At 40.8% G+C, this 14,520-nt stretch overlaps 1 protein-coding gene across 1 annotated transcript in view; it reads left to right on the forward strand.

Annotated features, from left to right (window-relative positions):
• LOC126298007 (bone morphogenetic protein 2) overlaps positions 1 to 14,239 on the forward strand; it is a 49,130-nt gene extending 34,891 nt beyond the window's left edge. The window contains exon 3 of the mRNA XM_049989326.1: positions 10,846 to 14,239. Within this exon, the coding sequence (XP_049845283.1) occupies positions 10,846 to 11,687 (842 nt within the window). The 3' untranslated portion in view covers positions 11,688 to 14,239. The remainder of the gene's footprint in view (positions 1 to 10,845) is intronic.
• Positions 14,240 to 14,520: the final 281 nt, after the last annotated feature.

Below are 14,520 nucleotides of genomic sequence, written 5' to 3' on the forward strand. Positions count from 1 at the left end.
TCGGTCATTTATTTGGCAGAATAGTGTCTGTTAATGAGCAAATTATTGCAAATCAGGCAATCAGCAATAACACGAAACATGTCGTAGATGATTATTATACCAAAGAGTGACATATGTCGTTTCGTGGGTGGTAAAACATGAGTTCTTACAGGAAAAGAGGTAACATAGAGTGTTCCATGTTAAACTACTGAATGTGTTGAAATGACTGGCCAGTTCCAACAACTTGAAATGTACATCACGTTCATGGTTACCAAAAGCAATTTCTCCATCTTTCAAGGTTTTGTTCAACATGAGGACATAATTTTCGTTTGTAAACAAAGAAAAAATTTCCCAACTGCTTGTTCAACCACTTTATATCAAGATAAGGAGTGGTAACCATTTGTACCAGTCGAAGTACTTTCTGTAAATATTTTTCTTGTCTCAGAAGCATACAAAGGAAAATTACCTTAGCGAGTAACGGGTTGGCATGGAAGTGTTAAAAACGTATATACATCGAAATTAACTACACTAGACGTTCTTCACCAAATGATGACATCTGCTCTTTAACTTGACGTGATTTTTTAATTGTGTTCATCTGTTAAGCATTTACTCCAATTAGCCGTGCTGCGTTTTCCCTTCTGTAACGACCTGTTAAATACTCCAACGGTTACAGGTAGGCGTCAACTCAACATAGATTACGACATACAAATCAATATTGTGTTGCATATGTTAGGAGTCCTTGATTCACAGCCCGAAATATATAGCCCGTTCATGATCGTGATGGTGTTAAGTGACATTTGATGAATTATGAAACCAAGTGCACAAGCACCGTGACATGATACCGTCCATGTAATTTTGACCATTGACGTGCTGGAACACGTAATGTGCAATGGAGAAAATGTCAGCCATGAAATAACGTATACCATTTACCTGATGTTCATGTTTAACCTCAGGAGCGTTTCATCTCACCTCCGCTTGTAATGTCGACAGACAGTTTGCTTTGTATCAGAGAGACTTACTGTAGTCCCTTACGTGACTCCACATTAAATAATCGTGCTCATTCCCATTGCAGACTGTTAGTCATGGACTTTCTAGCTGATCGGGGTCGCTCTCCTGGTATCGTATTTTTATCGTTTCGAAATTCTTGGCTAGCCGTTTTAGTAACCGCAAAGACTGTACGTTAACCAATGCACCAGTTGTGTTTAACTTCCTCTCTGCAGAGAAGGAACATTAACTAAGCTTCATTAGAAAGCAAATTCATTGCGACCTTACTGGATAAAGTAATTCAAACTTATGTAGATAATACATTGTTACTGCGGTTCTCCCAGAACTCGAATGTCCATGCTTGTAGTCCTGAATTTAGGCTACTTTATTGAGCAATAATGAATTTTCATGAGTCATGCTTCTGATACCACCTACGAACATTTCTCAAATGCAATCATTCCTGAGTTTGCTGTAGCTGACGCCAGACGAATTTAAGCACTAAAGAGCTGACTCTGGCAATTGCAGATCAAATAATATTAGCCACTTGAAAACAAAAACGCGTCAAGCTTTTACTGAGAAAGGACTGGCAGCAAAAGCGACCTGTTACTGTCAGCCCCTGTTACCAGAATCTCACGCAACTTCGTTTCTCGCAACGAGTTGCGCAACTGTGCCAGTCTGTTAGTCAAGTTTAATGAGTGAACGAGCTGTATGTACCGTATCCCCAGTGTTCTTACTCGACAGCTGCCATCCATCAACGTTTTTCCGCCGTAATTTCGGCGTTATTTGTTATTGAGTAGCACTGTTGCCTCATCGCGTTGATTAATTGACAGCTCCGCATTCTCTCGCTTTCGGTCAAGGTGATTTTTCCTACTGAACATGCCCGAGAACCTGTTTCTGGAATAAAGAATGAATTTAAAGCGGTTGTTCATTCCGTGAGAACACGCGTAAGCTTGTAATAGTCTCGACTTCTTGGTGCAGCGCGCTCCAATTACGCAGGCTCGTTAAATACGACGTAATACACTTCTGTTCCCTGTGTTTCTGTCTACATTCAGTGATCAATCATTCTAGGATGAGTAATTCCAAGCGTCCGTTTGAGAAGGGTGAAGAGTGTACTACATACAGTGCATTACACATACAACACAATAAATCAGTTGAACATAAATTGTACTTCTGAGAATCATGTAATCTGATGAAATAGTTTCGAGACTATTTACTTTGAGGAGGTTATCTTTTGTCATCCCCTTGAACTTAATTTTTACAACCCATTTCATTAATTATTAGTAGAAGATCATTTTCAAATAGTTTCGTAGTTCAATTTTACCTTCGTTGCTTACGCTATTGGAATATTTCAACTCTATTTGCGATGAAGGGGTCAGTACTTGTCATATTGTTGGGTTTTATCTTTAGAACTGAAAAATGGTTCAAATGGCTCTGAGCACTTATGCGACTTAACTTCTGAGGTCATCAGTCGCCTAGAACTTAGAACTAATTAAACCTAACTAACCTACGGACACCACACACATCCATGCCCGAGGCAGGATTCGAACCTGCAACCGTAGTAGTCGCGCGGTTCCTGACTGAGCGCCTAGAACCGCTAGACCACCGCGGCCGGCTTTTAGAACTGAAACTATGATTTGTTTGTGGAGGATCATTTCGAAACAGTTTCATCCTAATAATTAACAATAGTCGCTTACGCCATTGTAATTAACGTGAACAAAAATACTTCATGTGAGGTTCAAATGTGAATTATAGTTATCAAGTAAACACTGGATCAGAAATTACTTTTAACAGCAAATACTGCATAGTCGGACATAAATATTACGTCCGTTTTGGCGGAAATTTTTTTTTAACATACAGTGGAGATTCAAATGTTACTTTCGTTTTACGCATTACACAAGTTTGGTCACTGAAGGAAACATTTAGATAACAACCGCCATTCTTGAATGACGTATACGGAGGTCAGTTGACAACTGCCTGCAGTACTTCACCATGGAATGGTAAATACTCTAAATAATGAGAAACGCGAAATTTTCAACCGATTTAAACAGCTAACAGTTAAATAATTCATTTCGGGAAATACAGTCAGAAACAGAGGAAATTTGAAGAAGTAGCCACAAGTTTTCTGTGGAAATTGTTACTTTGTTGATGAATGTCAAAAACAAAACTTGTTACATGATGAGTGATGAAGTTAAGGTAAAGCACAGTTCAGCTCGTCGAGTGTCTCCCGCAATAGATTTGAAAAATGATGTCACATATGATTGCTGGGGTGAAACAGCTTGGAACAAGTTCACTATCTCAAGAATAAATGGCCAAGGCCGTGATTTGTTCGCGCTCATTGTCACTAATGTTCCATAGTATTCCACGTGTGGTTCTCTGTATATGATATACAAAGCTTGGCAGCAGTTAGTGCGAAACATTGCCTGTGCAACACATACTATTAGCGTCGCTCAATTCGTTTGAGAGAATATAACTAGACGAAGAAATTTTTTTTTCACATTTGAGAGGACAGCAATGTGTCAGTTAAGTAGGGGCAAGTGAACAATTTCTAGGATCATTGGCAGCCGCCTTATCTCAGTATGTTGAAACTGATTTCGTAGTGGGCCAAGTTGTTGACGCAGATTAACTGCCATATGAATGTCTTCTGAAATCAGACGCCAAACAAGCCCGTGACGCAGTACTGTTGCTTTTATTATGAGTCTAAAACATTTCCGCAGCTCGAAAAAGTGGAACACACAATGAACTGATGACGATCGTAGAGTTGTGTGCTGAGTCTTTGCGTAATTTCGAATAGGCTAGGTTCTTTCGAGAAATCTTTTTAAAAGCCAGTTTGATACGCATCACAGTCCACTGGTCGCTCCTTTGTGCAGATAACCTACGCTCTGTAACCTCTCATGTCACACAGTGGTCCCTGTTACATCTTGCACAGCATTTAACAGTACATCTTTCGAAGCACACATATATACTTACAAGCGACTTTCATTTAGTTGTCTTCGACTTCCATTTTAGTAGTTACAGATTTAAAATTGTACAGTTTACTGCTGCCCCAGTATCTCATCTCTCATCTTACAGCTTTCTGTATACCACTGTATGTGATCGGTTAGACATTTGAGTTTTGCATTCCTGAATGGATATTATTTCTTTACACGTTTCGATTTCTACACGTATCCATGTACGCTCAAGTTTTATGTTCTAACGTACTAGGTATTTGTCAGTGACTGATACGAACACTGCAGTAACTGAGCGCTGTCTTCATGGAAATAGTTTTAATAAAGTTGACCTATATTATCTTAACTGGCGTAACATGTGTTATAGACATAGCTGTATGCTATAGTTGACTGCGACAGCCGAATTTTAAACGATTGATTGTGTCTGGGTACTACGAACATTGGTATGAAAGGGATTGAGAAAATAAAATGTACAGCATAGCACACACCTGAAGGCGGCCAGCTAGAGGATTTTAAGTGTAATGTTACCACTATCCTTAACAATCTCTCTCACGCACACACGATGTACGAACTATAGTCTTTCTTAATTTAGAAGCCCGGCCGCGGTGGCCGAGCGGTTCTAGGCGCTACAGTCTGGAACTGCACGACCGCAGGTTCGAATCCTGCATCGGGCTTGGATGTGTGTGATTTCCTTAGGTTAGTTAGGTTTAAGTAGTTCTAAGTTCTGGGGGACTGATGACATCAGAAGTTAAGTCCCATAGTGCTCAGAACCATTTGAACCATTTTTAATTCAGAATGTTGCAATAACATGGTAAAATTTCGTTTCACGTTTGTGATTAAAGCAGATATTTCTGCATCGAATGCAATACAGTGTCACCGTTGTAGGGGCATGGGTCATCATTCCCTACGTCAATAGCTGCTACACCTCAATTAAATGAACGAAATTCGTGGATTCGTGATGCAGGAAAAACGCTCTGTGTAACTAACGGAACTTTTCTCGTGTAAATAAACACCGTTTTATATGGTCTGTTACAAAAAGAAGACGCCAAGAGAAAATGGGTTTGGCGAGCTACTTCATGGGTTTTTTTACACAGGGAAGAACCTTCTCGTTTTTACTGAAGGTTTCGTATGCGTTAAAGAGTGAGGTACACTTCACATGTTATGATTAGCATCACAATATATGCGAACGTGAACTGTAACATTTACTGAAACTTACTATAAAGTGTTTCAACATGAGTTGTAAAAAGAAATGAAAAAATTAATGACTTGTTAATTTACTATCATCATCACCATGGGCACTGGAGGCAGTAGACAGCAGGGGCATCTCTGAGAACATTTAGAGTACAACGATAAATGAGATATATGGTTTGACATCTTTTAGTGATGCAGCTGTACAGCTAGCAAGGAAATCGGCCGTTTCTCATTGAAAGGAGAGATTCCGGCGAATGCTTTATAAGATTTAAAAAGGATCACGAGAAACACATTCGAATGGGCAAATAGTGGCTCCTCCCAAGTATACAGCGCTACACAGTTTCCCCGAAATCCATTAGAGAATAATTTAGAGGAATTGTAGGAATATGGACACTACTTCGATTTATATGAATTGCAACAGTGTAGTTGATTGAGGCGTTTTTGAAAATTAACTGTCTAATAAAATTAACAATGAAACATGAGCATATTTCTCCTTGATTAAGTTTCCTGTCATACTTCCGTTTGATTCTGACACATCCTATGTGTTTCCCCAGAAATTTTGTAGTCACAGCGTGACACTTAGAAGATCATGGAGAACAATACTACTTATTTTTAATGCACTAAGCCGTCTTTGTGTTCCGCTGCTAGACCGACCATGAGAACTATATTTTAATGTGCGCCCCCGAACTGGCTGTTCCTTGCCTAAGTTTAACTACAGGGTTTCTATGGGATCTGTACATAGAGGTCTGAAGAGTATTCGTAGTTTTTGCACTAAAAGCCAATTCTTCGAATTTTATAAGCAGATTATAGCGCCTTCGTACGAGCGTCTACAAGTTACGGTACTTAAATATTTCAGTTATAGTATGGCGCTATTCAAATAAGACTGCGAGTATCTGCTCTGGCAGTTTCCGTATGGGTCATAGGGCGACGTGATACGAAACCCACACTAGAACAGTAGTGTAGTAAGTAAGACCCGTACAAGTTTCATATAAGGAAACTCTTTTGAAGACAAGCCAGTGTCTCATTATCCTACCAAGTCTTCCTTCCACTTTACCTACAAATGGGCATCATTCAGACTCTTTAGAAATTTTTGTGATCAGATAGCCATATGACGCGATTGTAATCAAAGGCTACCACATATTTAAGTTTTCGAAGACTGTAGAGCTTTACATGGCTCTGTGTTAAAAGCTGGTAGGTGGATGACACATCAGGCGGATATTTAGTCAATATTCAAAAAGAAATTAGTGCAGTTTCTATCGGATAACACTTCATCGCAGTTGTCAATGCTGAGATGACAACTACACGTTTCTAAAATTTGATCTCCTAGAAACAATTTTCCGACTGAATCCAAACACATCGAATGTATACAACAATGAATGGCCAATGAAGTGATGGTCTACACGTAAGCGTAAGAACACCCTACATTTTGCCATCAGATGGTTCAATGCTATGCCAAGCTCAGAAAGATACGAGCCGTCACACAGCGTAGGAAAAAAAATACCAACGTCCCCTATGGAGGTCAAAATAAGCAAAACCCACGAGTCAGTCTCTTTTGAATGAGACACGGTGTTTTCTATGGGGGAAATGTTTTTTCTCATATAGCGATATTAAGGATTGTACAGGATATACTGCATTGACTAGCAGGCATATGTATAAACAGTGGATAGAAGCAAGTCGCAAGAAGTCAGTTAGTTCAAAATGACTTTCTTAAACGTGGGGTAACAAGGGAAATTTTCGACTTTGTACCCAACCCTGCCCTAAATGAGAACTGTCCATTTCTTGTGTAATCCTAATCGCTGTTTAGCTTCTTTATTCGTTTATTGAGGTCTTCACGAATTAAAATTAGACTAAAAGGAGTACGTCTCAATAACTCTTTTTGAATAACACAATCCTAACATGGTGCTTGCAACAAAAACTCGATTCCTCTTTCATTGTTTCATTATCGGTCGATGGAAAGCCGTAATAAATAAAAGATAACATGAAATCTACTCTCTACAACAGCCTTGCGTTGGCTCACTTGATATAACGTGAGTAGCTCCATCTAGTACCCATAAGGAGAAATAATTCTTCTCGAACTGTAGCACAACCTACTCCTAACCGAATTTCCTCGTGATTTCCTTTCCCCCCTCCCCATTTTGGTGCCGTCCAATCATTTCCGTACTTACAATTTCCTCCCCTCCTACTTCGCCCTCTCCCTTCCCCTTTTCTTTTTCGTCGTCAATGTTTTCGCCTGTCAAAAAATGCGCCCTGACGGATCGGTGCTCAAGGCATGCGCCCGTACTGTCATACCCTTTCTACGCCACTACCTCCATGTACAGTTCGACAACTGCAACTGCTGAGAAGATATTTCTAGACTTTGGTTAGTTAGAAATTATATCATCATTGTTTTCCAGAAATCACTATTGATAGTTGCAGACTCGGTTACGAGTACAAACCAAATAAAAGAAGATTCTGGAGTACCGTAACAAGCCTGTGTTTCACTCCATGTGGCAACGTTTCGAGGTCCTGATTGCTGCACGTGACGGCTTAGCAACATAATGTGTTCTCAGTGTCAGAGATATTATTCTGTTCGTTTCTCCTACAAGTGTATTCTTTGGTGTACTATAAAATTTAGCGTAATATATTGGCGGAAATGGGAAGTGTTACATCATGAACAACTTGGGTGAACGCTAACAAGCTGATTCACCGGCATTTCCATGCCTGTTGGATACGTTTATTATAATTTCATCCTCATGCGAGCTTACTGCCTGTGTTTTCAGTGTAGAAAGAATCGTCCTGCAAATAAAGGGCGTTGTGAGTACATTGTGGCTATTGGGGATTTCTAACGTTACTGAAGCTTTCCTAGTGGAGATGGCAACACAAGATGTCCAGATAATGTGCGCATGAAGCCTATTGCCATCTTCCGGAATTTGAGAAAGTTCGGATCACTGACATGCAGGACTTGGGAGCTTCATACCGACCGATCTTACTGGCAGTTGGCTGTAGTTCAGTGAGTGCAAAATAAGTGATGGTAAGGTGGGCTCAGGACAGCGGTGTGACAAGAATAGTAGAAACAGGTCCATTCAGAAGGATTAAACCATAATGAGATCGTTGGACTGGTTCTGACAATAAGAGAAGTGACAATACCTGAAATTCAGGAACAGTTAACAAGCAGAGTGTCACCATCTATAACCTGGAAGAGAGTGCTGAAAGCTGTAGTCAGACCTCGAGTTGCCAAGCATCGTTCACCATTGACACACTTGCACAGACAGGAGAGATTTATGTGCTGTAGACCAGAGGCAACTGGGACATTGAGTGGATCCTGTGATGCTGAGCGACGAGTCTTGCTTCTGTTTGTGGCGGTCAGATGGACGCCAGTATGCCCGTAGACGACATAGTGAAAGGTCAAAGGAAGCAGTGCTTCTCGAAGTGCAGATCTCACCAATACCTAGAATTCAGATGCGGGGCACAGTTTTATATGACAACAGGACTGATTGTATAACTGCTGAAGTCAGGCTGAATGGCCACCAGTGTGTGACGAGAATGGTAAACATGTTGTCGTACCCTATATGACCAAGAAACCAAGGGGTATATTCCAGCAGTGTAATGTAAGACTTCACACTGTGGTTCACATCCAATACAGTTCGAAGAATGTACGGATCCCTGACTAGCCTTCCTGGCTTGGCACTCATAGAAAATCTCTGAGACAGTGAGGCGAAGTGTGCTTGCATACCAGTCTCCGACTGGCAATGTTCAAGAACTGGCAAAGCACGTGTGTCAGGGATGCCAAGAAATATTTGTCGCGATAACACTGGTAAGCTGTTTGCTTTCCGTGATACAACGAATACAGGAGTGTATTCATGCCTATGTTAGTCATGACCCATTCCAGTATCGAACGGAATGAAATTTCGGTCATTTAATAGCTGTTATGTGATGAATATCCCCACAAAGTTTGATACATATATGTTTCACAGTGTAACACTTCCCTTTTCCGTCAGTCTTCTACAGGGTGTTACAAAAAGGTACGGCCAAACTTTCAGGAAACATTCCTCACACATAAATAAATAAAATATGTTATGTGGTCATGTGTCCGGAAACGCTTAATTTCCATGTTAGAGCTCATTTTAGTTTCGTCAGTATGTACTGCTCTTAATCGATTCACCGCCCGTTGGTCCAGTTGAAGGAAGATAATGTTGACTTCGGTGCTTGTGTTGACATGCGACTCATTGCTTTACAGTAGTGGCATCAAGCACATCAGTACGTAGTATCAACAGGATAGTGTTAATCACGAACGTGGTTTTGCAGTCAGTGCTATGTTTACAAATGCGGAGTTGGCAGATGCCTATTTGATGTATGGATTAGCACGGGGCAATAGCCGTGGCGCGGTACGTTTGTATCGAGACAGATTTCCAGAACGAAGGTGTCCCGACAGGAAGACGTTCCAAGCAATTGAGCGGCGTCTTAGGGAGCACGGAACATTCCAGGCTATGACTCGCGACTGGGGAAGACCTAGAACGACGAGGACACCTGCAATGGACGAGGCAATTCTCCGTGCAGTTGACGATAACCGTAATGTCAGCGTCAGAGAAGTTGCTGCTGTACAAGGTAACGCTGACCACGTCACTGTATGGAGAGTGCTACGGGAGAACCAGTTGTTTCCGTACCATGTACAGCGTGTGCAGGCATTATCAGCAGCTGATTGGCCTCAGCGGGTACACTTCTGCGAATGGTTCATCCAACAATGTCAATCCTCATTTCAGTGGAAATGTTCTCTTTACGGATGAGGCTTCATTCCAGCGTGATGAAATCATAAACTTTCACAATCAACATGTGTGGGCTGACGAGAATCCGCAAGCAATTGTGTAATCACGTCATCAACACAGATGTTCTGTGAACGTTTGGGCAAGCATTGTTGGTGATGTCTTGATTGGGCCCCATGTTCTTCCACGTACGCTCAATGGAGCACGTTATCATGAATTCATACGGGATACTCTACCTGTGCTGCTGGATCATGTGCCTTCACAAGTACGACACAACATGTGGTTCATGCACGGTGGAGCTCCTGCGCATTTCAGTCAAAGTGTTCGTACGCTTCTCAACAACAGATTCCGTGACCGATGGATTGGTAGAGGCGGACCAATTCCATGTCCTCCACGCTCTCCTGACCTCAACCCTCTTGACTTTAATTTATGGGGCCATTTGAAAGCTCTTCTCTACGCAACCCCGGTACCAAATGTAGAGACTCTTCGTGCTCGTATTGTGGACGGCTGTAATACAGTACAATACGCCATCCTCCAGGACTGCATCAGCGCATCCGGGATTCTATGCAACGGAGGGTGGATGCATGTATCCTCGCTAACGGAGGACATTTTGAACATTTTCTATAACAAAGTGTTTGAAGTCACGTTGGTACGTTCTGTTGCTGTGTGTTTCCATTCCATGATTAATGTGATTTGAAGAGTAGTAATAAAATGAGCTCTAACATAGAAAGTAAGCGTTTCCGGACACATTTCCACATAACATATTTTCTTTCTTTGTGTGTGAGGAATGTTTCCTGAAAGTTTGCCTGTACCTTTTTGTAACACCCTGTATATTCCAAGTGATTAACGTGTGACAGTAACTGTTCTGTTTCATTCGCCTGAAAAAAAGGTCCCGGTGCACAATCACATTTATTTAAAGAGTCTCGAGCTTAGCACGACGCCTGGCCAAATTTTGCTACAACCTGTTGTGAGGGCTCTGTTAAGAGAGTGATTTCTGTGTCGGACAGATGGCGGCGACGTGCAGCCCCCCGTGCGGCGCTGGCGCCACCAGCGCAGGCGGAGGGTGTCGCGGTCCGAGGCGTGGCTGCAGTTCTCGCTGCCGGAGCGGCACACGGCGGTGGTGTCGCACGCGTCGCTGCACGTGCTGCTGCGGGCCGCGGAGTCGGCCGCCGCCGACGGGCAGCCGGTGACGGTGCGCGCCTACCAGCTGGCGCCGCCGCTGCGCCGCCGCCGCCTGCTCGACGAGCGCCGCGTCCACCTGGCGGCCGACGCGCCCAAGTGGGCCGACTTCGACGTGACGCGCGCCGCCGCCTCGTGGCTCGAGGTGGGCGAGAGCGACGCGCGGCTGCAGCTCGAGTGCGCCGGCTGCGCGCAACGCAACCTCACGTTCGGGGTGCTCCGAGACGACGCGCCCGCGCTCCACGTCCTCGCCGAAGTCTTCCCCGACGGGGCGTCGGCGCGCCACAAGCGCAACGTCGTCGAGTACGAGAAGGTCAACTTCCGGCAGGTGAAGTGCCGCAAGGAGAAGCCGCGTTGCTGCAGGCACATTATGCCTGTCGTTTTCAAGGACATCGGATTCGAATTCATCCGCCAGCCGCTCACTTTCGATTTGGGCTACTGCAAAGGGAGGTGCCCGCGCGAGTTCAATCCAGTGAACAACCACGCTTTCTTTCAGTCGATTCTCTGGTCGAAAGTGAAACACGATAACAAGTACGGTGTGCCGCGGCCGTGCTGCGCGCCCAAAAGACTTGAACCTTTGGAGATCTTGCACTTGGACGAGCACGATCCTAAGAAACTGAAGCGCGTAGTTTGGGACGATATGAGAGTGATCGAGTGCGCGTGCGCGTGAACGAACCGGCGCTGGCGCCAGCGACTGAAGCTCACACTGCTCTGTGTTGTAGTAGTGATTCTTACCAAAGATTTCGTTATGTGGATACGTTCGTTTGATGCTCTTTGTTTTCAGAAACGAATTATGTCGATACGGGTTGTAATTTACTATATGTTTTTTTAACAATTTTTGTATCGTACGATAATGTATTAGTTACGAAATGCGATGTAAATAGTCTGTTAATATTAATGTTATTCTGACAGCTGCAAAATTGTGTCAGTTCAATTAAAAATTACCTATAACTCAATATACTGAATGTGCTTAACTGTGATATTTGCGTAGTAAGCTTTAATGGATCACAATGCAATAGCGACACTATACGTTTACGCGTTAACTGTTTACAAATAATGTTTAAGATGGCCAGGATTTATTATGGTGAACGTTTCTACATATCTTGCCATTATTATTTATAAGTTGTAGCGGCGTCTCTAGTGATACTGTATGACTTCTCTGCACCACCAGTCTCTTTAAAAACGTCTCTAAGTTCCTTTCTCAAATAAAAACCGGTCATCTTCCGACACTCGTATTTAGTAAATTCGTAGGGAAACAATATCTGTGACAACAAAACACAGATACTGCTCAGAACATGAATTTGTGGACAGAGAGCACATGTCCGAGATACAGCTAGCAGTGGAATTCTTTATTAGTACGCAGTGCTGTGTATTACTGAATTTGAAAATTTTTACTAGATTTTTGAAGTCATACTGAGCTCATATTCCAAATTATTCTAGTAAAATTTTACAGAAATAATAAAATTGTCAACATAATCCTGAATCATTGCCAAAGCGAAATTTATTCAAGGTTTCTGTGCAGCGTACACTTTGCATAGCTTATCGAAGATTTAAAGTGGCTGCTGATGTGTAGTAAAATTAGTTTAATTCGAGATAATTGTGTTAGCAGTAAAAATTAACTAGAGGTATGGCTGGTTTAGACAACGTGTGGTTATGGAATTTGATGTGTTACTGCGTGTCATGTGATCTTCCACAGATATTCTATAGTTGCTCGTAGTGCTTCCTAAACGACAGGGAATTGTAAGAAAATTATCAAAATTTTGGACGAAGCGATAGGCAATATTTTCACTGTTTGATGAGAACTTCAAAACTTATGAAAACAGGCTTCGAAAGTGTGCAAGCTATATCAAGAAAATCCTATCTGTTGGTGGTAAATAATACATATTTGACTGTACCATGAAATATATGAAACGTCACAGAAACAATTTTTTGCAGCAGCAAGAACTGGTTATGAACACCAAAACAGTTTTTTTAACTATGAAAATTTATACTTTTCACATAAATTTGAATCATGTTAGTAACAGAATTATGGTCAAATATAGAAAATGTCACCTTATGGCTTTGCTGCACTGTCATTCAGCAACACAGGTTATGTGTCTTGTAGTACAAAAGACAGGTCATCTAAGTTATCCACTGATAGTGGTGTTCATTGAGCTACTGTAGATCTGTATAAGACTAAGCATCATACCATGGGAGGTACTATTTCTTAATAAAACATGTCTTCAGGAGAACTTGCCCTGAAATACAATAATTATAAAAAAGAATAGGGCAGATGGCACAGTACAATATGTAGAAGACCCAGACTAATTCTTTAAACTTAGATCTCATGCAAGCAACATTTATTTAATGATTTAAACTTTCTTGTGTTCGTGAAATAATACATTACATTCCGGAGAAATACACATATTAATGAACAAGTATTTATAAAAGGAATTTAAAATAGGGGTCAGTAAAGTCCTGCTATATTTCCAAAATTTTATAAGTTGAATCTAATGAGTTTTCAGTAATATTCACTTAATTTCAGGTGTTTTCTCCCAGTTTATTTCAATTATTTCAGTCCTCCACATTAAGGTATTTTTCATTGAATCATTTTTATATACAACAAAAACTGTACATTACTGTTAAGTGATAGTGATAATTTTAAGTATAATGATCTATGTATATTAATAGATATAAGAGATGACAAAAATGATGAATGTGATCACTAAAGTCCAACATTTTCATAACTTCCACTCTACATTCAGTCAAATATTATTATAACATTTTTACTGGGTAATTACTGTTTTAATGAAAACATGTTTACTGCAGACTGATTTATTTAAAGATGTTCTTTGAAAGAATGATCGTGTACATCTGTGCACTATGCAAATTAGAAATGTAAGCATTAGTGATGTGGAAGATAATGTGTTATAAGAATTTAATGTAGAAAAGTCCTGTGAAACAGTTTTAGTAATTATATAAATTTATTTAATATGCAGCTGTTAGAAATTGTTGTATAAGCCTGTCAAACTGATAGGAACTGTGAATAAGATATTAAAATGTAATGTGTTTCACAGGACTTTTTAATATAACTTAATGAAAGAAGACTGTTTACTACTTTTTATGATGCACTCTTCTTGCTCTCTCGTAATTTGTGTCGAGTTTAGATGGTATATAAATTTTATTCCTCATACTGATATTATATTTATTTTAATAAATTATTGATTGAATGTCTACAAAATATTTCTGCAGTTATTAATGACAGTATCCACATTTTCTATCTATTACAGTACCCACCTTTCCTATCCATTTCCATTTTATGCTTTGCAGTCATGTTGATACATTTGAAACTTGGGAACATGTTGTCTGCACAGTGAAAGTATACTCTTCAGAGGTATTTGTAAACTGACAATAAAACTAGAATCAGTTTTTTATTTTCAAACTGAAATTACATAGCTGAACATGAAAAATAAGAAGTAACTTAAAAAGTAACTTAAAGCTGATGAGCTTTAAGTTACTTTTTA

This window comes from Schistocerca gregaria, chromosome X (assembly GCF_023897955.1).
Source record: "Schistocerca gregaria isolate iqSchGreg1 chromosome X, iqSchGreg1.2, whole genome shotgun sequence".
NCBI classification, from domain to species: Eukaryota; Metazoa; Arthropoda; class Insecta; order Orthoptera; family Acrididae; genus Schistocerca; species Schistocerca gregaria.